Raw genomic sequence first — 21,972 nt, 5'->3', positions numbered from 1 at the left:
ATTCACAAAAGGGTAAGTCGAGACTGGCGGCACATTTTCAGCGTATCCGCAAGATTGTTCCGTGCCTGTTCAGGCGGCCGTGTGTGCGTGTGTGTGTGCTCGTGTGTGTGTGCGCGTGTGTGTGCGCGTGCGTGCCCGTGTGTGTGTGTGCCTACAAGAGCGCGCCTGGGGCAGGTAACGTGCAAGAGAGAGCTCAGTGCATGGAACCAACTCACCGGGGTCCCGCACCAACAACAGCGATGACAACAATGACAACTACGACAACTACAACTACAAGCATGGCGACGACAACGACAACAATGATGACAAAAACAACGATGACAACGACGACGAAGACAGCAACAACAAAGACGACAACGACGACAACAACTAAGACGACAACTACAACAATGACTACAACTATGACGACAACTACGACAAGCATGACAATGACAACGACGAAAACAACTAAGATGACAACTATGACAACTACAACAATGACAACTACAACTAAGACAACAACTATGACAACTACGCCAACTACAACTAAGACAACAACTACGACAACAATGACAACTACGACAACTATAACAATGATGACAACTACGACGACAACAACAACTAAGACGACAACTATGACAACAATGACGACAACTACAACAATGACAACTACAACTAAGACGACAACTATAACAACTACGACAACTACAACTAAGACAACTACGACAACTACAACAATGACGACAATTACATCTACAACAACTAAGACGACAACTATGACAACAATGATGACAACTACAACTAAGACAACAACTACTGAGATGACAACTACAACAATGACAACAACTAAGACGACAACTATGACAACAACTACAACGACAATTACAACTACAACAACTAAGACGACAACTAAGACGACAACAATGCGACAACTACAACAATGACAACTACAACTAAGACGACAACTATGACAACAACTAAGACAACAACTACGACAACAATGACAACTACAACAATGACAACTACAACAATGACAACTAAGACAACAATAACAACTACGACAACTATAACAATGATGACAACTACGACGACAACAACAAAGACGACAATTATGACAACTACAACAATGACGACTACAACAAAGACGACAACTATGACAACTACAACAATGACAACTACAACAATGACAACTATAACAATGACCACAACTACAACTAAGACGACAACTATGACAACGACGACAACTATGACAACTACGACGACAACAATGAGTAAGATTTGTCACGTAAACAAAACGTGCCAAACAAAGACCAGAGAGAGGGGGGGGGATTAAGGCATTCACATAAATTACAACGGATATATATTGTTGGTTGGGCTATTCACCGCATAAACCGCCTGCTGCACGTGAACGCAATCGAGTCACAATCTCGACAGCAGCCGTTGCCACACACCCAGAGGTGCGAATATAAAACGGGAGGAGAGTAGGCGATGGTGGATCCCTGCAGTCGCTGGCTGCGGTCACCGCTGGCTGAAGGACCCTCCACGTAAGTTCCAGATAGCTTCTCATAATAAAATCTCTACTACCGAAAGACCCAACGAATACAAATCCCTACTCCTCCAATGCTGGCCAGATGCACCCACACTTTACCCCACCACCCGTGAGCTGCCGATCAACTCTCCGCGGTGTACCCAGTTCTACGACCACCTCTCGTTTTACGCGGGAGGTTGTGTTCTTGAAAAACGGCGCGCAACTCAAAAACGCGCGAAATAAAACGTAATTTTCCCCATAATAAATCAAGGAAATGGTTGGGGTTAGGGAGAGCTATAGTACCTCACTCGTACGTCTACGCATTTCACCGATTACGGTAACATTATATTTACAATACACTACCATACATGTATTAAAAAAAGTAACAACCTATTTAAAAAAAAAATAAGTAAAACTAACAGCTTTTTAAACACGTCAAGCAAGATGCGTGCACAAGACAAAGACCATGCGGACAAGATCTTGCGAATGGCGCGCGAGAAGGAGATGCTGACTGGTGCTGCTGTCCGCGCTTGTGGTGGTTGTCGTACTGCTGCTGCACCTTAGGCGGCGTCGCCACTCAACTTTGCTGCCCCGACTAACGATGAGCTCGAAGCGCATTCTGTGACACCGCAGCACCACGGTGCTGGAGCCCGTCGCTTCGATGATAGTGGGCGCATAACAAAAAAAAAAACAAGCGTAAATTAACCTAACGCGCCATTTAAACAAATCGCGTCACGTAAACCCGCGTAAAAAGCGAGGCGACTGCGCACAGCTGGGCGAACAGTGGCGGTGAGAGATTTAAGAAACTCGCCCCGTTGTTTAAACTGCCTCGGCGGGAGATCGAATCGGGAGATCGAATCGAATCGGTGTACAACGGATCGCAAGTTCAGTACGCTGCTCGCTATTGCATCACGGCAGCTTCGCGGTGGGGGGGGAAGCGGACGGTGTGCATTTATTTATTTCACGCGAGAATGGAAAGAGGGAAAAGATCAAATGTATTAAATTCCCAGCCTTCATACGGCTCATGGGGGAAGAAATGTAATTCGTGGGGGAGCGCTCGACTCATTCCCCTTGCCGTTCGCCAACTCGGGCGCGTTAATAAATTAAGGCGACATCTCTCGAGAGGAGACGTGAAAATCTGTATGCATGCCGATGCTGGTGGATAAAATATCTAAAAGCGTAAAAATAAAAAATAAACGCAGCCAGCCGGATGATGGCGAGATGGAATATAACATGACGTGTGGCGGTTTTCTCCGGGCACTTCAGTTTCCTCGCGCATGCAGAAAAAATATAAACACCAAGTACAGTTGATGGGGAGGACTCCCGCGGATAACTAAAAATCACAGAAAATCCAAAAATATTACCATTTTACGTGGGTCTCTATGCCAAACATAGGGTGTAAATTTGTGTTTTTTTTAGCACAACTGACGATTTCGATTGTTAACCTTTCTATTTAGAACAAATACTCACGATCGACCGATCGATGTGGGTGCTCTATGATAACAACTTTGCTTCTCCCGCGCAGAAGACTCGGCCCACTATGTGGACAGCAGAGCCACACCAATCAAACTCCGCCGACGATTGTAAAGATATGGCAACTACTGTACTGTAGGGGCGATCATGTGGATTTCGCATGGACCGGAGCACATATTTGTTCGGTTTAAGCAGGTGGCTTGTAATAAACATTTCCAAGAATAACAATATATCACTGGTCTATGACTATTAATTTAGGCCTAAGGGAAAATCCACGAGTTGTTAATTTATGTAAAAATCTCAGGTGCGCGGTTAATCTTCAAAAAGGGTAAACCGCACGTGGATAATTATCGAGTCTTCTGTATCAGGGAAGGAAAATCACGCTTATGCATGGATTCTGTAACACTTTCCCCAAACGGTCTTTGTCCAGGGGAGTCTCTATCTACAGTGACGTGAGGTGTTTCCAGGCTTACGTCACATCATCACGTGCGGTGGTGTGACCGAACACAGGAGGAATTCTTCACAATTCTGCCTATCGCCTGATGAAGCTGGTTGTTGCTGTTGTTGTAATCACCAGCGAAATGTCACAGTACTCGAATAGTAAATGTTGTGGGTTTACTCTCCAACACGCCGCTTAGTGCTGAACTAGTTAACGAACTGGCACGTTAAGTTTACGTGACAGACCTTACTAATTGGCCGTCCGGTTGGTGGCGGGTTCAACGACACATTCATATTTATGCGATCTAACCCAAAGAGAAGCCTTTATTATAGATATTGGTTAGGAAAGCCTACTTCGTGTTAAACTCTCACCACGCGTGTTGCGTGACGTCGCGATTATGTCACGCTGCCCGTGTCGTGCAGTGTCACGAGGCAGCATCACGCGTCGTGATGTCACTCCACTGAAGGCCACCACGGCACACGCGGGAGTGGGGGGTAGCCAACACCGCGCCTGGCTGCTTGTCCCCTAGTAGCGATGATTACACATCGTACCAGGTACTCATTTGAGGCTCAGTCGACCTAGGTGAGGCCCAGGACCGGTTCAGATATTCGTCACTGGTGATGGCCGCGAGTGGGAATCGAACTCGGATCGCCAGGTTCGTAGCACAGTCCGTTAAACACTGCACACGCGACAGTGGCGGTGACGTCACCACTGCACTTGTGCCAGGCCAGGGGCACTTTGAGGCCACGTGAATTGTCGAAGGCTCGCTAACAGGAGGTCACGGGGACAGACCCAGGTGGCATGGTTTGTCAATACACCACGCATGCACACACACCACATACTCACACACACACCTTTCCTTGGTGTGTTAGGCAGTGTGCCGTAGGTGTCTGTGCCCTTTTAGCGCTGTTTTCTGTATTCCAAGTTTTTGGGCAACCCTTTGAAAAAATACTTGGTTGTTTTTCACCAGGGAAAGTGCCCCCCTATTTTAGACCGACAAATAAGACAGATAGACACAAGGCTCGTGAAATTCACACTCTGAACCTTAGTTGTAAATCAATAGAACGGCAACCCCGTGTGGATTAAGTGGTCAATGTAAGAAACTCAAAAGTAGTTCTGTAACGTTACGTTCTGGAGGTCATTCTTGGACACAAAGTGGTGCTGTGTCCTCACTCTGCGTACCGAGTGACGCCTCACACAATGAGCGAGTCGAGACGCGTGCAGGAGATGCGGTGTCCTCACAGCGTCCCGGCCGACGCAATCAGGCGAGCAACAGGGTCAGGGTGTCAGCGAGTGAATGTGTGCGAGTGTGAAAGTGAGCGAGCATACAAAGACAAAGATCCCCCGTGTAGCCTTAACAAACTGTTAGGCAAGTGCTATGAGCGAGCAGCACCTATGAAGGTCGCCAAGGCACACGAGGGAGCGGGTGGCCAGCACCACGCCCGGTCGCCTTTGTCTCCCCAGTGGCAATGTTTACACACCGTACCAGGTACTCATTTTAAGCTAAGTCGACCTAGGGGAGGGCCAGGACCGGGTTTAGATATTCGTCAGTGATGTTGGTGGCCGTGAGCGGTAATCCAACCCGGGTCGCTGGGTTCGTAGCGCAGCGCGCGCTAGCCGCTATTCTACCGCACACGCACACAAACACGCACACACGGTCTCACCTGCGTTGAGTCGATGTCAGTCACCTGCAGCTGGGCCACGATGCCCGGCCGGCCTGGCTGCCCCGAGATGGGAGACTCGAGCACGAGCACACGGAGACTCACGGGGGATGACCACTGCTGCAGCACCGACACTCCATCAGTGGCCAGCTCCGCTAGTACACAGGCACACACGCAGACGAACGATATCACAAACTACAACATAAATCAGAATCAGAAGATGTATTTATACTGGAGGAACCCGATGAGCTATAAAGTAATTTTTCACAGATGTCCAGTCGGGGCACGGGTAAGAACGTTACAACAAACAGTACAAAAACACGATAGGAGTGCAAAGTACAAGAAAGGTAAATAAAACAAACGCATACACATAAAACCAAACTATCCCCATCCTACTATACAAAGCCCACTGAGGTTTTAACTTGTTTTTCAAAAGCGACCTGGCCACAAATGATAGCTCAACAAAGTGGCCCATCATTTGGACATTTATAGCAGACACACACAAAGCTGACACTATAACATGCAGATCCTCTATCACAGACACACACACACAAACGATGTAATAAACTAGAACACAAAGATCCTCTTGCACAAAGACACCCACATACGGATAATGTAATACACTATAACATACAGATCCTCTAGCAGAGACATACATATATAGAGGATATAACACACACACATACAGCACCACTTGCAGACGCACATACACTTGCCCCAGCCGTCTGTTGAAGGCTACATGGGGGACCTTTGCCTGCATGTGTTTTGTGAAACCAATTTGCTGAGCAGAGCCCCAAAGACCCAAAGCGTGAAGCTTTGGAGAAGAGACGACGATGATGATGATGGGGAGGGAATTCAAGTGGGGCAAGTGCGAGGGAAATAAGCAGCAAGAGAGACGTTGCGACCTTCAGCGCGGTGCCCCAGCACACACAGAGTGGATGCGCGCACGTGCGCGTGCATACCCACGTCAGCCTGGCAATCCACACGAGTCACCACGTTGCTGCCCACGGGATGCGTGTTCACAGAGACTTTACCCTCGCTCACCGTCACGTCCAAACGAACCTGCGCGCGCGCACACACAAACACGCAAAGATCCCCCCCGGTGAAGGTCCGTCGTTAACAGATTGTTGGGCCAAGCGCTGCGAGCAAGCGCCCATGAAGGCCGACGGGACACACTCGTGGACGGGTGGTAACACCACACCTTTGCTGCCTTTGTCTCCCCCGTGCGCCGATGTTTATACACCCCGCCCCGGGTACTCGTTTTTAAGGTTGGGTCGACCGAGGCGAGGCTCGGGACCGGCTCAAATATTTACCGCTGTTATTTGTCGCGAGAAGACACTGAACTCAGTATGCTTGCGTGCGCTCTGGAGCCAGAAGTACCGTTCTCAGATGCTGCACGGGGATGTACACACATACACACGAATCTGCAAGCTCCCAGCACGTGGGGCAAAACGTCGGATATCGCGCAATTCAACACGTAGTGTGGTCCAACCCGAATAACATTTTGGAGAGTGGCGCACACAGCCCTAATTCTGGATGAGGGCCTCAGGGGGTTATTTTCCCACGGTGCGCCAGGCTGGCATGGATTGGTGAAGATAGGGAGCAGAGGCTTGGGAGTGTAACATTGGAGCACGACAATGGCTTTTTGCCGCATTGTTGTGGTGTGGTGATTGTCCCACGCGATCCCTGGGACCAGAGTAATCAAGAAGGGAGGAGCAAACACTCCACGCTCCGATCGGTTAGGGCACGGGCAGCAAAAGGATTGGCCGGAACGTTCAAAAGGGAAAAGAGCTGGAGGGCTGGGTGAGCGCCAGGTGGGAAGGTTAGGCCAGGTGAGGGTAAGAGAGGGACGATTGGTGGAGATGGAGGGCGAGGAAGTGCGGAGCCAGGAGGAGGTTAAAAAGAGGGAGCGAGAGGCAGAGTTCGGGGCGTTGCGGGAGAGAACGAGCGTGTGAACCAGTGCCGTGGAATAAAGACATTACCTTGGGCACAAAGGGCCAGCCTGCTTTCAGTGGTAAAGATGATAGCAGTGGTGATAACACGTTGTCGTTATGGCCAGTGCGGTGATTAACATGTTCTCGTGCAGAGTTGATGATAGTGATGATGACGTTGGTGATCGTTATGTTGCAAAGGGTACGCTGGTGTTTGTCGCAATGCTGAAGACCGCTGGCAGAATGTAAAAATGTCCACATCCGGCTCAGCGCACGTGAGCCCACGCTCGCTCGAGCCTCTGAGTTTTAACAATTTAGACTCCCAGGAAGGAGCGAGCAATTTAACTGCACTTTCAGAGGCAATTTTAGAAGCCAGACTGAAATTCTCGTGACGCTCCTGTAGCCTCCCCTCTTCCTTCTCCCCCAGCCGTTATTCAATCCCTGGAACAAGTCCTTCAATGTACAGTAGTCCCTCGGTTAACCAGTGGCATCGGTTAACGGTTTGTCAATCAACGTTTCGCCTCCCATAGGAACCCCCATGGTTTCGACTGACGTTAACATTTTGTCTAGTGGCATGTTTACGTTATGCACGCGGGTCGCCAATTTCGGACAATGCGAGCGCTCGTAAGTGGGGCCGAGCCATTCTCTCAGCCAATCGGCGACGCCAATTTATGCCCTCCTTCAAGAAGTTGTGAATGGAGAGGAGCGAAGGCAGCACAGCAAACAAATCTTGACGGTTTCTTGAGAAAGAGGCCAAGATTGGAGCCATCAACATCAGGAGCCAGCACTTCTGGACCTCCAGAGGTTCGAATGGAAGGAGACTCTCCTTACAAAAATAAATTTTCTCCTACCTCAATTTATCCTGCAACCCCATTAAGCCAGCTAACTTCTTAGCCCAAGACAGTAATTGTTATGCTCTATTTATTCATTATTTAACGATGTTTCTATTAATCCGTCAATATGTTATTGTAATGTTCCTTTATTATTAATGAGTGTTTAAATGTTAGAAACTATTTTTTTGGGTCAAAGAGGTCAACTCACGATCGTTTTGGAACGCTTTTTATCTGGGTTAGATCGTGTAAATATCAACGTGTCGTTAACCTGTCACCACCCGACACAGCCGCTTACATCAAGGTTAGTCACGTAAACAAAACTTGCCAATTAGTGACTACTTCAGCCCACCGGTGTGTTGGACAGTAAATCCACAACATTTACAATTCGAGTACTGTGACGTTAGATGCAATTACCAGCGAAATGTCACGGTACTAAAATTGTAAATGTTGTGGATTTATTCTCCAACACACCGGTGTGCTGAATTAGTAACCGATTGGCACATTTCGATTATGTGACAACCCTGACTAAATTGGTTGTGTCGGGTAGTGGTGGGTTAACGACACATTTATACTCACACGATCTAATCCAAAAAAACGTTATCATGAATAACCTGTCGCAAGTGCCTACGTGTCAAACGGTCTTGGAACGCATTCATGCGTTTTACACCGAATTCCTATATTCGATGAACAGCTATTTCGGTGAACGGTAGTTTTCATGTTAACCGAGGGAACTACTGTACTCGTGTCCCCGATTAAATCACGCGTGCGTCCACCGAGCCTGCACCGAGCCTGCAACGAGGGAAAACCGGCGTCTCATCACGACTCCCTGCTCGAATGGAGCCATCTTACGTTCAGCAGCCCTGTTCCAGCTGTGAAAAGTCCAGGTTCCTATGGTGGGGGCTAGTCCATGCCGAACCTGGTAAAATTCGTGTTCTAAAATTTGTATTTTACTATGGGCCACATGAAAAGTGTGGATAAGACGACAATTGAAAGGATCTGAGGAGTACTCCCGTGATATCACCTTCCTCCAGCGAATCGCCAAGAAGAAGCACATTAAGGTCCTGGAGTGGCCTAGCCAGTCTCCAGACCCTGATCCCATAGAAAATCTGTGGAGGGAGCTGAAGGTTCAAGTTGCCAAACGTCAGCCTCGAAACCTTAATGACTTGGAGAAGATCTGCAAAGAGGAGTGGGACAAAATCCCTCCTGAGATGTGTGCAAACCTGGTGGCCAACTACAATAAACGTCTGACCTCTGTGATTGCCAACAAGGGTTTTGCCACCAAGTACTAAGTCATGTTTTGCAGATGGGTCAAATACTTATTTCCCTCAATAAAATGCAAATCAATTTATAACATTTTTGACATGCGTTTTTCTGGATTTTTTTTGTTGTTTTTCTGTCTCTCACTGTTCAAATAAACCTACCATTAAAATTATAGACTGATCATTTCTTTGTCAGTGGACAAACGTACAAAATCAGCAGGTGATCAAATACTTTTTTCCCTCACTGTATATACACGTGTGTGTGTGTGTGCGCGTGCCTCTGTGGGGAGCGGTAGTGTAGCGGTTAGCGCGCCGCGCTACGAACCAGGAGGCCCGAGTTCAATTCCCGCTCATGGCCAACACAAGTGACAATTATCTGAACCAGTCCTGGGCCTCTCCTAGGTCGACTCAGCCTTGAACGAGTAAACGTCACCACGAAGTAGACAAAGGTGGCCGGGTGCGGTGCTGGCCACCCATCCCCTCGTGTGCCTTGCCGGTCTTCGTAGGTGCTACTCACTAATAGCACTTGCCCCAACATTCTGTTAAGGCCATATGGGGGATTTTTGTCTTTGTACGTGCCTCACAGCCCCAGGTGTTGTCTCTCGCCCCAAGTGGCGGGGGGGGGGGGGGGGTGAAAAATGAATTTGCAAATACATTTTTTTAAATTCGGTATTAACGTTTCAAAACGCGTTGACAGCCCCACGTAAGTGCGTTCGCTCGGACGCTGCAAAGTACCAATGCTGGATGGATTAAGTGACTTGCAGGAACAAAAAAAATGTGAAAATCCATTTTTTTATTTTTCAAATGTGATTAAAAAAAATTCTGCCCAGACAGTGATTGAGTTGAGACAGCTTGACTCACAATCGGCAGAGAGTACAAATCCTGGTTGGGGACTGAAGTTACCCCGGTCACCTTCATCGTGCTGTTCAAAATCATCGTCGTCATCGGCCTTTTAGGTTTGATTAGAGGAGGCACCCTTTTTCAGGAAGTCAGCAAGGGTTTTTGTTGATATAGTGCCCTCTGCCATAGGAATATTGAATTTTCACTACGGAGCAACGAATAAAAATGAGTAGGGATGAAAGCCGTCTTGAAATTTGTTTAATATATAAATTTGTCAAGACAATCCCCACTGTGTATTGTGGTACTATATTTATCTACCTCGAAAGAATGATTGAGGGAGTGGTGCTGCAGTGGTTAACACCCCCCAAACGTAGCAGCCTTAGTTTCATTCCCACAGCATGGGAAGGCCTTCACCCAGCAATGTATTGACAAAGGGCTAAAAATTATTTACATACATTATTATGTATGAATGATAGATCAACGTGATCATCGACTTGGATTTGAATCTACAACCTTCTGACTCCAGCAATAGACCAGTAGTCATACACTGGCAGTGGTCATTCCACATTTACATTTTTTTTTATAAAATGAACCCTGTCATGAGAATCAGCAATGTCCACCAGTGGCTTAGAGGCTCTGACCTGGCCATTACAAATCGCTTAACTCCTTTCCTGTTCTAAGACCTGTGCAAGAAGCGTAGTAGTGCCATTGTTTTTTAAGATGTGACTCACCACAGAGAAACGAAGCGACACATCCGCCGCCAATCTACGATAGCCGGTGCCAAACAGTGCCACACGCCCTCCCGCATGGCCTTGTGGGAGCCTCGGCACCGATTCAAATTATTATATTTTTCTTCCGGTTTTATTTGTATGATGTACAAGTACGTCGTCGAAACGAAACTAAAAGGAAAACTGATGAAGTGCACGTACGTCGTCGGAACGGCAAAGGGTTGAAAGAGACACTCGGCAGCTTGAACCAAGGAATCAGTGGTCGCTGGTTCTGTGTCTGTGACACAGTCATCGGGAGCAATCGTTAAAACAAATATCTCCATCTCGAGCAGCTCAAGCCTCCTGTAGATCACGCAACTTATGTGTTGCCAGCCCCACTCGGAGTCCCTCTTCTCTTCCAGCCACCCTGTGAGGACAGAGGCGGCTTCATGCAGCAATGCCGAGGCCCTGATGCAGCCGCTTCCTCGCCTATCCTCATCTCTCCTGACACGGTGGTCTCGTCATTCCGTTCCTTCTCCATTATTTCCCTTCTCCATTATTTTCCTCCCTCGCACCTCCCTTTCTTTCGCAACTCTCCTCCCGTTCCCATTCCTTTGTATTCTTCCATTCATGAACATCGACTCTGCCCCCTTTCCCGTGGTGTGCTACGGGTCGAAAGCATGCTCGTAACAACGGTCACCGTGGTGTTCGTAATGGACATCGGGGCACCTGGGCAGACAAAGGTAGTCATGTGTGCGTGTGTGTTCTTCAGCCGGCTAGAGCGAGCAAAACGGGCGCAGCACGGGCTAGAGAAGAGATGGAGTGGTGTGGTACAGGAGGATGTGGAGCCGAGTGGACTTGTCGATGACTGGTACCAGTGGTGTCAAGATCGGCCTCCGTGGAGGAGGCTCGTGAATAACGCTACTGGGCAGTTGGAGGCAGTCGCACTCCAACAACAATGGAGGGCGGAGGAGCGACGCTCAACAACGAGCAGAGCGCCGGGTGGCTAAAGCACAACAAGTTGGCACAGTAGGGGGCACAGGTGGTGCATCGGCCAATCATCTCAGTAAGTCAACATATGACACTTGGGTCTGTCCCGTGACCTCCTGCCGGCGGCCGTTCTGACCCTTCACGTGGCCTTACAGTGTACACACACTGGCACAAGCGCTGTGGAGACATCACCGCCATTTAGTGGCGAACGGTGGTTATTGTTGTTGTGTTGCTGGCCACACCACAACCAACGTGCTCAACCAGACTTAATAGACGCCCACTAACACCACTTGCTGCCAAAAGTCTAGAAGGCAGAGCAGAGGCACCTTGGTATTTTTGTTCTGCTTTGTCGTGTGCCTGTGGGTGGTGGTTGGCTAATTGGGATGGAGGTGGATGAAGAGTGTGACACACTAACTGTGCCAGTGTTAATGAAACGCAATGAAGAGTGGTCTCACCTCAAACTGCCGGGACTGGTTGAGAGATTGTACCAGCACGTTTATTTGAGCATTGCTCTGTAACAACAAGTGTGACATCATCATCAAATTATTATCACGATTACTATCATCAACATCATCATTTCACGTCAGTCAATATCATGTCAATGTACGTTATACAATCGTTTTAAACCCCTACCATTGTTATCATCATTGCATCATTACCATCGCCTTCATCATCAGCATCATAAAATTATTAACAATTATCATCATCATATTCATGTATATTGTTATGTAAATGTAAAATATTTAATCATGAACATGACAAGCATTATTATAATTATTACCACCACTAGTAATGCTATTACCATCACAATCAACAAGATCAACTCAGCTGCAATCTTTACAACCATTTTCATCATCACATTGATTAATGTCACCATTATCATCATCATCATCATCCCACAACCAACGTCAGCATTTCCCTGCTCAGAGGAGCCAGAAGTAGAAATTACACATTACCATGTCAGGGACCAGCCTCTCCATAAGAGAACGATTGCTGAAATCCCACAAAGTGGTTTTAATTTTACACATCCAGGAGGAATGGATGATGGGCTGAGTCGATCCTTAACTGGGATTTGAACTCACGACCTTCAGGTTTAACCCTTTTGTCACTGATGGACGAGGGCCTCACAACCCCATGCAGGTAGAGGGCGATTATTTGACCATACCTGACCACAACAAATGCCCAGCACACTTTCAATAGCTAGGAGGGCCAAAGTATTCTCTCTTCATATAATGCTTAATTTGATTAGGGCTACACGCTGACACATTTTTCACACTAAAGCCCATGCTTGCTTGGCACAGAATGCTGTTTGCGCGAATAATTGCAGGAACCATGAAGCCCCCTGTAAGTGCATGAGATGAGCAGACAAACGCACTTGCACAACTTGCTACAGACCAAAATCATTTGAAAGCAATTGCGTAATACAGACACGTGGTGACGTACGAATGTACACCACTATATGTACAGTCAGTCTGTCAACCCACTGCTGGAAGAGGAGGACTTGCCCATGCCGAGTGGGTCATGTGGGTTTATTGTCATACTTCGGCACGCCGGGCGATGTTGGGTTTGGTGAAGGTGGGGGGACACAAGTGTGGGACAAGAGAAAACAATACAGGTAGTCCTCTACTCACGATGGAGATGCGGTACGACGACCCCATCCTCAAGTCAAAAATATCGTAAGTCGAAGATGGCCTAGCCTACCCAGTAGTCTTAAAGAATGGTGATAATTGAGCAAAACAGAGCAAATTTACAATACCGTACTGTATAAACTATATACTGTATGTATTTATTAATTACAATACTGTATTGCACAGTAAAATGAAAATTAAAAAAACAAGATAAATTCTTAGCCTACCTATATGAACTGCAATTTAATAGAAAGTTTTTTCAGGAAACAATCCTATCTGCAATAAAAAAAAAACAACGTACATTATCGTACCTCGTACGCTGCTGCGTTTGCCTGCCGCGCGAAATTAGAAAATATTTAACAATTTTGTCTTATCGCTATCGTCATCGTAAAATCGAAATATCGTAAGTTGGACCATCGTAAGTCGGGGACCATCGTAACTCGGGGACTACCTGTATAATTATTGTCTTCTGCACTATCTCCTGCTAACAGAGACCTGCAGCAGCCAATAGCATCCGTTTTTTTTGGTACGGTGGTCGCTCATTCCAAGTCCTATCGAGGCTCAAACCTGCTTAGCTGTTGCGATGATGAGGCCGGGCGTATTCCAGTTGATGTGATCGTAAGCATTATGAATACGTGCAAAAAAAACAAGGCTTTTCAGTGTCGCCATGCCCCACGAATGACCTCAGGGTGTCATTGACTTTCCACTGCTGATCCCGAGCCAGCGGTGGAAATTGTAATCATTAACCGTGGTGGGTCAAGTTTATCCAAACACTTCCAAGTATTGTCATCAAATGTAGTCTCGCGAGCGCCAATGTTGACAACGCTGCGCTGGCAGTGGAAATTTCATATTCCCCTGACGTGGCTGGCCTTTCCATCGGATGGCAAGTATTATATAAGACTCACAATAGTAATAATGAAAAGTATTAGGATGATCACATATTCCAATGAAGTCGCAAAACTCGTTTTCAAGAGAGTCCAGCATTGTGACGTTTGACAAACGTCATGAATGAGCGTTTGGCTTCATGTGGTAGGAAACTGACCACACATACGAGGAGGGGGTGATGCTCAAAGCTCCACACTTATAAATTTAATCCACAGACTCACAGTAGCGAGTGCACTAAATCTGTGGACCACACTCATTGCTGTACTGCAACCTCTCCGATTATCTCACAGGCCCACACCTACGACACCTGGTATGTTTCACTGGCGGTCATTCACCCAATAAATTTCCAGACTTGACGAGGCCGAGGAACACCCATGCATATGAGGGGAAAACACTCAAGACTCTCACCACTTTCAATCAAGCTCGCAGCCTACAACACTTGGCAAGCTCTGGTGGACATTCAACCCGTACTTACGATGAGCACGGTTGGCTATGTACGGTGCGCGAACGAAGTTTGACATACGTACACACTTAAGCAGGTTCAATCCCGTTTGCCGTCTGAGATCTTATGAGATTGGGTGCATTTATGGCGACCTCGCTGGTGACAGGACTCATTTTATCTAATGCAAAGCAATGATGATGGACTAAGACGATGCCCAACAAGGATTTGCACTTCAACGCATTGCGTGCAAAATATTAAGAGGGCACAGTATTACACAGCGAACCATTTTGGCAATTTGCGCAGTTCACAGCTGTTGAGTCTGATGTGATGAGGCTGTTAAAGAGCGTGTGACATCATCATTGGCACAATAGTCGTTGCAACCTACCAGAGATAATTCAATGTATACCTTTATCAAAGGGTTTTCACAGACCTTGCTTGCAAAAGGAACAATGGATCTCAATTGGCTTATGCATGGTTAAATTAAGGATGCCGATTATAATTATTTAAGAGATGATGGATTATTACCTGCTTAAAAAACCATCACTCTTTTAAAGCTACCGACTCTCAATAGGCTCTCACATTTAACAAAAAAAATATATTTACCAGGTAAAACACTGAGATTTATAGCTCTTTTGAGAATTAATCTGGCTACAAATGATAGCTCAACAAAAATGGCTTATTGCGTGGAAATTTACATCAAACACGATAAACGCGTGATGTGGATTCTAAATGCGGAGGAAAAAACAAGACACGGAAAAAAAATCAGCGCGACCACGGGGAGAGAGACACGCAAACTCCAAATATACAGCAGCAGCAGGCGTCAGGGTCGGGATCGAACCCACGACCTCCTGTATACCAGGCGAGGTAGTTAACATCTCCTGGCCACCAGCCATGATGAATCCACTGCTTGATGAAGGCTTCCCGAGGCGAGAGCCATGGGGCCCTGTGATGTGACATCCCACCATGCAACAGCACACAACAGCTGATTTCATCGCTCCATCGCCACAACACCCCTAGGGCACGTTGCCTCCCTTCGCTGCCACTCCATCGTTGTTCTCGCCTGCTGGCGCATCATCCCTTCCAACGACGTGTCCTGCCCAAGCCCGCAGTTTCCAAAAAGTGATTACGCTGTAGTAATAATATCACAACAGACAGAGAATGCGCTCTCACATTGCTGAATGCAGGACATGAATCACGAGCGGTAATGCTTCTCAATAATGTCTCACCTGGCTAAATCAATGACTTCAATCAGCAGAGACAATTAACCTCAATGGCCTTTCACCTGTTTACAAAATAGACGTCAATCGCAAAAATACGGGGTCTCGTGGTCAAGTAAAGTAAATAATTTTTGAGATAATGAATCTCAATGTGCCATTATTCATCCTGGAGATAATTCAACTCAATGATATCTACGAGTTAAATAAAGGACACGGATGCCATAACATAACTAATAACAATGGCTTATCATCGAGTTAAATAATGGTCATCAATCATCTAAGAGATGAGATAAATTCAATGACTTAAGTTTATATCTCAATTAAGTCTTCACCCAGTGATATCAATCAGAGCACATCACAGCTCGTTGGGCTCTTACCTGGTTAAAATACACCAATTATTTCCACAAATTATTGAGCTAAATCTCAATATGCCTCTCACCTGTTTAAAAGGCTATCAATCACAAAACGTGAGTGAGTCTTCGTGGGTTCATACCTCTGATTAAATTGGGGATGCCATTGATTTCAGAAATCAATCTCAAATCGCTCTTCTCACGTGATTAAATAAAGGTTGTCAATCAACGTAAGAGCTTAATTAATTTAAATTATCTGCCCACCTGGTTAAATAAAGAAGGAAAATTTATTCGGAAGCAATTGCGGTGACAGCCAAGGATGGAACGATTTCCGAGAGCAAGATCACCGAGGAGATGAGGCGACCAAATCAGTTTGCGTGCAGGCGCTTGGTTGGATATTTACTCCGAGGATCGTGGTGGGGAGGCGTTCATCCAGCTGTTGATTGACCATGGCCGATGATGATGAGGACCTGCTCGTGTACTCTCAGTTAAATAGACCGTGACATCAAACAACTCTTACACGGTAATATAAAGATGTCAACTCTGAAAGATAATGCATTTTAATATAATCTTACCTGGTTACATTAATAACACCAACACAATGTTCGACGACAGCCATGTGTTATGCCACTCACCTGGCTATAATAAAAGAAAATCGAATGATGAATCACAAGAGAAGACACAAACTCAACGTGATCCCACCGAGTCAATCAAATAACACGAATATTTAAAAAAACTAAAATTGCAATGTGTTCTCAGCCGGTTGAGTCGCGGGCGTTAATGACACCACATGCTGGATCTCAATGTGCTCTGACGAGTTTAAATCGAGGACTTTAATATTAGATTCAAGAGACAATTGAACGTCGCTGGGCACTCGCCTGATTAAAGGAGGAGACAATCTCAAAAGTGCACACTCCCCATGGTTAAATAATGGCCAAGCAGTAACACGACTCGCACACATCACCATCGTGCTTGAGCAGAACCCGCAGTACACCAGCACGCACATGCCGCATTCCTTTTGACAATTCACTGCTGGACGAGAGGACCTCCTGACGCCGTGAGAGATTATGTTTTTTTTCTTAAACCCATACCAATGCCTGTCAGTGCGGGTGGGTTGATGAAGCAAGAGCATCAGTTGGGCGGCATCGAGTTACAAGGCACAAGCAGGCACAGCAATCCTGTGGTGACCCCAGCGCCTGTGGTGACCCCAGCGCCTGTGGTGACCCCAGCGCCTGCGGTGACCCCAGCGCCTGCGGTGACCCCAGCGCCTGCGGTGACCCCAGCGCCTGCGGTGACCCCAGCGCCTGCGGTGACCCCAGCGCCTGTGGTGACCCCAGCGCCTGTGGTGAGCCCAGCGCATGTGGTGACCCCAGCGCCTGTGGTGACCCCAGCGCCTGTGGTGACCCCAGCGCCTGTGGTGACCCCAGCGCCTGTGGTGACCCCAGCGCCTGTGATGACCCCAGCGCCTGTGGTGACCCCAGCGCCTATGGTGACCCCAGCGCCTGTGATGACCCCAGCGCCTGTGGTGACCCCAGCGCCTGTGGTGATCCCAGCGCCTGTGGTGACCCCAGCGCCTGTGGTGACCCCAGCGCCTGTGGTGACCCCAGCGCCTGTGGTGACCCCAGCGCCTGTGGTGACCCCAGCGCCTGTGGTGACCCCAGCGCCTGTGGTGACCCCAGCGCCTGTGGTGACCCCAGCGCCTGTGGTGACCCCAGCGCCTGTGGTGACCCCAGCGCCTGTGATGACCCCAGCGCCTGTGATGACCCCAGCACCTGTGGTGACCCCAGCGCCTGTGGTGACCCCAGCGCCTGTGATGACCCCAGCGCCTGTGATGACCCCAGCGCCTGTGATGATCCCAGCGCCTGTGGTGACCCCAGCGCCTGTGGTGACCCCAGCGCCTGTGATGACCCCAGCGCCTGTGGTGACCCCAGCGCCTGTGGTGACCCCAGCGCCTGTGGTGACCCCAGCGCCTGCTTGGCTTTGCGGGACGAGGCGAGGATGGCAAAGACATTGTTGACGCTTTTCGGCACGGGATGTAGAATCCATTAACGCTCATCAAAGAACCAAGATCCTCCCCACCACCCAGTACAGCCTGTAACAGACTGTTGGGGCAAATTCTGTTAGCGAGCACCTATCAAGGCCGGCACAAACACGAGGGGGGTGGGGTGGCCAGCACCACACCCGGCCGCCTTTGTCTCCCCAGTGATGTTTTGACGCACCACACCAGGTTTCTCACTTGAGGGCGAGTCGTCCTAGGGGAGGCCCAGGACCGGTTCAGACAATCGTCAGCGGTGTTGGCCGTGAGCGAGAATCGAACCCGGGTCGCCGGGTTCGTAGCGCAGCGTAGCGCTAACCACTACACTACCGCTCCCCAAATCACGCACACACAGTGACACATACACACAAATACCACATTGCACGCGTAGTTAGGATCCTAATACGTGGGGTTTTTTTTTTAACCACGCAATTGTTTAAACGGAAAATTGCAACATTTGAAAAGGTAAAAAGCTACCACCCCAAAGCCCGGTGCCTCCGTGCTCTTAACCGGCTAAGGTCGCCCTCAAACCCCGCCGACATTTCAGGCCAGAGCGTGGTCTCGCTAGGCCGCAGCCGGTCCAACGTTACGCGGCAGCGAATTTCAGCGCGGGGGGGGGAGGGAAACAAATAAAACAAACCAAAGGTGATGATTATCCATTTTAACGACTGACGTCTCACGCGTTCTCACCTCTGCACTGACGCCAACGAATGCCGCGTTCGCGAAGACGGCGAACAGAACCACGGCTCCCGCTTTCGCCATTTTACACCGCTTCTTGTTGTTATTCTGTGCGCCGGCTGACGTCACCGCGATGTGCGTATACCGCGGTGACGTCACGACGTCGATGTTTCTTTTCGAACGCGTTGACGTCATCGCGCAACCCGGCAAAGGCAGTCCCCGTTTTACGGGATGATTAGGTTCCCTAGAACGATCCGTAACTCGATTTTTCCGTATGTCGGAAACTGAACATTTCCCCCCCAAAATCAAGATTAATTCAATTTAACTTAATCCTCGTGAAGCTCGAGCTGCGCAGTACCAATCACCCGCAACCTCACCGCGCTGCGCTACTTGCGCTTAACGTAACTAACGCAAACGTTTCCGCGTATTTATATTTTTTAACATGATTTATGGGAGCGTTTCCGTAAGGCCGGATTTCCCGAAGTCGAGTCTTCCGCAACCCGGGGACTGTCTGTACATATACAGTCCAGTTGATCATCGATTATCCGGCACTGCGCGATTATCTAGATTCCAACATTATCCGGCGGTCCCGGCAAAACCGCTCCAAAGGCTGTAACCAGTCCGGCGATCGGCAGGCACCACGTGCATGACAAAACAAACAGTAGCTATGCTTCATTGCGGTGTTAAATATTGTATACGGTACATTATACACTACTTACAACTTAATTAAAATACTGCACGTGTATACACATCTCCCCATGTAGAGTCTTCGAGATTGGAGTGGTAAGTACGGTTCAGGAAATAGAGTGGGATATTGATTTTTGTTTTATTTGTATGTATACCAATTTCATACAAAATATACATAACATCCAAAAACATGTCATGCAAGAATGTGCAAAAATAAGATATTTTAAATAATGATGAGCGATTATCCAGTGTTTATAATCACCGGTGCCCCCTCCCCCCGAAGGCGCTACGGTGTCTATGAGATGTTCACTACCTCGCCTGGTGTGCAGGAGGTCGTGGTGTGTGCGTCTCTCTCATCATCATCACGGTGGCTAGGAGATGTTAACTACCTCGCCTGGCATACAGGAGGTCGTGGGTTCGATCTCGACCCTGACGCCTGCTGCTGTATATTTAGAGTGTGTGTCTCTCATCATCATCATCATTACCACGGTGGCTAGGAGATATTAACTACCTCGCCTGGTGTGCAGGAGGTCGTGGGTTCGATCTCGACCCTGACTCTTGCTGCTGTATATTTAGAGTGTGTCTCTCATCATCATCACGGTGGCTAGGAGATGTTCACTACCTCGCCTGGTATAAAGGAGGTCGTGGGTTCGATCTCGACCCTGGCGCCTGCTGCTGTATATTTAGAGTGTGTGTGTCTCTCATCGTCATCACGGTGGCTAAGAGATGTTAACTACGTCGCCTGGAAAAAATCTTCGTCTTTGTTTTGTTGTTTAAAAATTGTAGGTTAATTCTGCACCGTTCTCACATGATGGATTTTTTTCGTCATTTCTAAATGCTAACCCTTATGACGTCTACATGCTTACCCTTAGCATTTAGAAAAAAAAACACACCGTGGCCTCTACGGTGCTGTTTTTTACACTTTCGTAAACAAACAAACGAGCCGCATTCAGGATAAGCAAGAGCAAAGGGCTTCGTGTTGCAAAAAATAATGAGTCTAGAAAACGTAGTCATAAACACAATGTCCAAGGGAACGCGGTGAACTGTGGTCAACGCGGGCCCTCCTCAAGTGAGCACGTGCTGCAAGGGGGTTGTTAGTAACCTAATTGGGCCTCATTAGCGTCGGGGGTTAACAAAAAGCACGTTCAGAAATTTCCCGTTTGGAATTTTTTTCTTCTACAGTTTCAATTATCACAGAGCCAGTGCAGTTGTTTCTGCTGTTGTTGTTGTTGCTGTTGTTGTTGTTGTTGCTGTTGTTGTTTTTAAAGGATGCTGTACGGAGTTGGAATTCTTAAAATAAACAAAAGAACACTTAAAATATCTATGTTACTGTTTGAACAGCAAACGTTGACTGTTGGGAGCTCGAATATTGAAATTGAACCACGGATAACTCAGACTTTATAACCATCTAAACTATTTTTTTTTATTTTACCACTGAGCTACGGAGCTTTTTTTCAGAAGCGACTTGGCCATCACAAATGGCTCATCATGTGGACATTTATAGGGCCAAATACTCAAAACTCATCATCATCATCAAGGCCATCATCAATGCTGTTTGTGTTAGTGACGTGGCCGGGATTTGGCAGCACAAGCGAGCGGTGTCACGGCCATTTACGAAACCCTCCAAATATTCAATAAATATAGAGAGACACAAACACCCAGTCCCAGGGTTTGAACCCAGGTTTGTCAGCCGTGCTGGCTCAGTATCTCAGACACGGTCATCATGAATTTCTTAAATGAGTGAGAGAGGGCCTTGCCTGGTACAGTGGCGAGTAGACACCATGAACCCTGGGCACCCCGAGGCCACACGTTAGCCGTGCTCTGCTATTTCAAAGCCGTGCCTACAAAATGCAAAAAGCGTTGCCTTTTCATTTTCATTTCCGAGTGCAAGACAGAGCACATTTAGAGCGTTCTTCTGCAAGTCATCAGGCGACGCAGACCACACGCCACCTCCACATTTATCCCTGGACAGATACGTGAAGGAGGCCAATTTTCTGAAGATATTTTTTTACGTTCAACCAATATTTTCCATAACGACTTAACTTAGACACAAATTTGACCGAGAGGGTCCTTGCTTATGCCGTAAATGTCTGGAAATTCACCGCCAGTGATTGGTTTAGAAACATGCATTGAGATTATTTAGATTATTTTGCTGCTGTAAATGTCTAAATGATAAGGCACTTTGTTGAGCTGTCATTTGTGGCCAGGTCTCTTCTGAAAAACAAGTTAATACCTCGGTGGGATTTGCCTGGTAGGATGGGGATGGTTTAGTCTTGTATTTATATGTTTGGGTGATTTGTTTTCCTTTCTTGTACTTTGCATATCTATATAGTTTTTGTTATTGTTGTTGTAACGTTCATACCCGCCCCGACTGGACATCTGTGAAAAAAGCTTTGTAGCTCATCGGATT

The 21,972-nt window shown here is 47.5% G+C and overlaps 1 protein-coding gene across 1 annotated transcript in view; it reads right to left on the bottom strand.

Moving 5' to 3' along the window:
- GINM1 (glycosylated integral membrane protein 1) overlaps nt 1–19,031 on the bottom strand; it is a 38,372-nt gene extending 19,341 nt beyond the window's left edge. Inside the window, exons 1-4 of the mRNA XM_032976560.2 lie at nt 18,888–19,031; nt 12,096–12,152; nt 6,043–6,142; nt 5,084–5,235 (exon numbers count right to left, since the gene is read on the bottom strand). Of these exons, the coding sequence (XP_032832451.1) occupies nt 5,084–5,235; nt 6,043–6,142; nt 12,096–12,152; nt 18,888–18,959 (381 nt within the window). The 5' untranslated portion in view covers nt 18,960–19,031. The remainder of the gene's footprint in view (nt 1–5,083; nt 5,236–6,042; nt 6,143–12,095; nt 12,153–18,887) is intronic.
- Nucleotides 19,032–21,972: the final 2,941 nt, after the last annotated feature.

Source organism: Petromyzon marinus, chromosome 60 (genome assembly GCF_048934315.1).
Source record: "Petromyzon marinus isolate PM22_M1 ecotype Great Lakes invasive population chromosome 60, UKy_Petmar_22M1.pri1.0, whole genome shotgun sequence".
Classification (NCBI taxonomy): Eukaryota; Metazoa; Chordata; class Hyperoartia; order Petromyzontiformes; family Petromyzontidae; genus Petromyzon; species Petromyzon marinus.
Note: the sequence above shows the minus strand (reverse complement) of the source record. Positions and strands in the feature narration are given on the sequence as shown.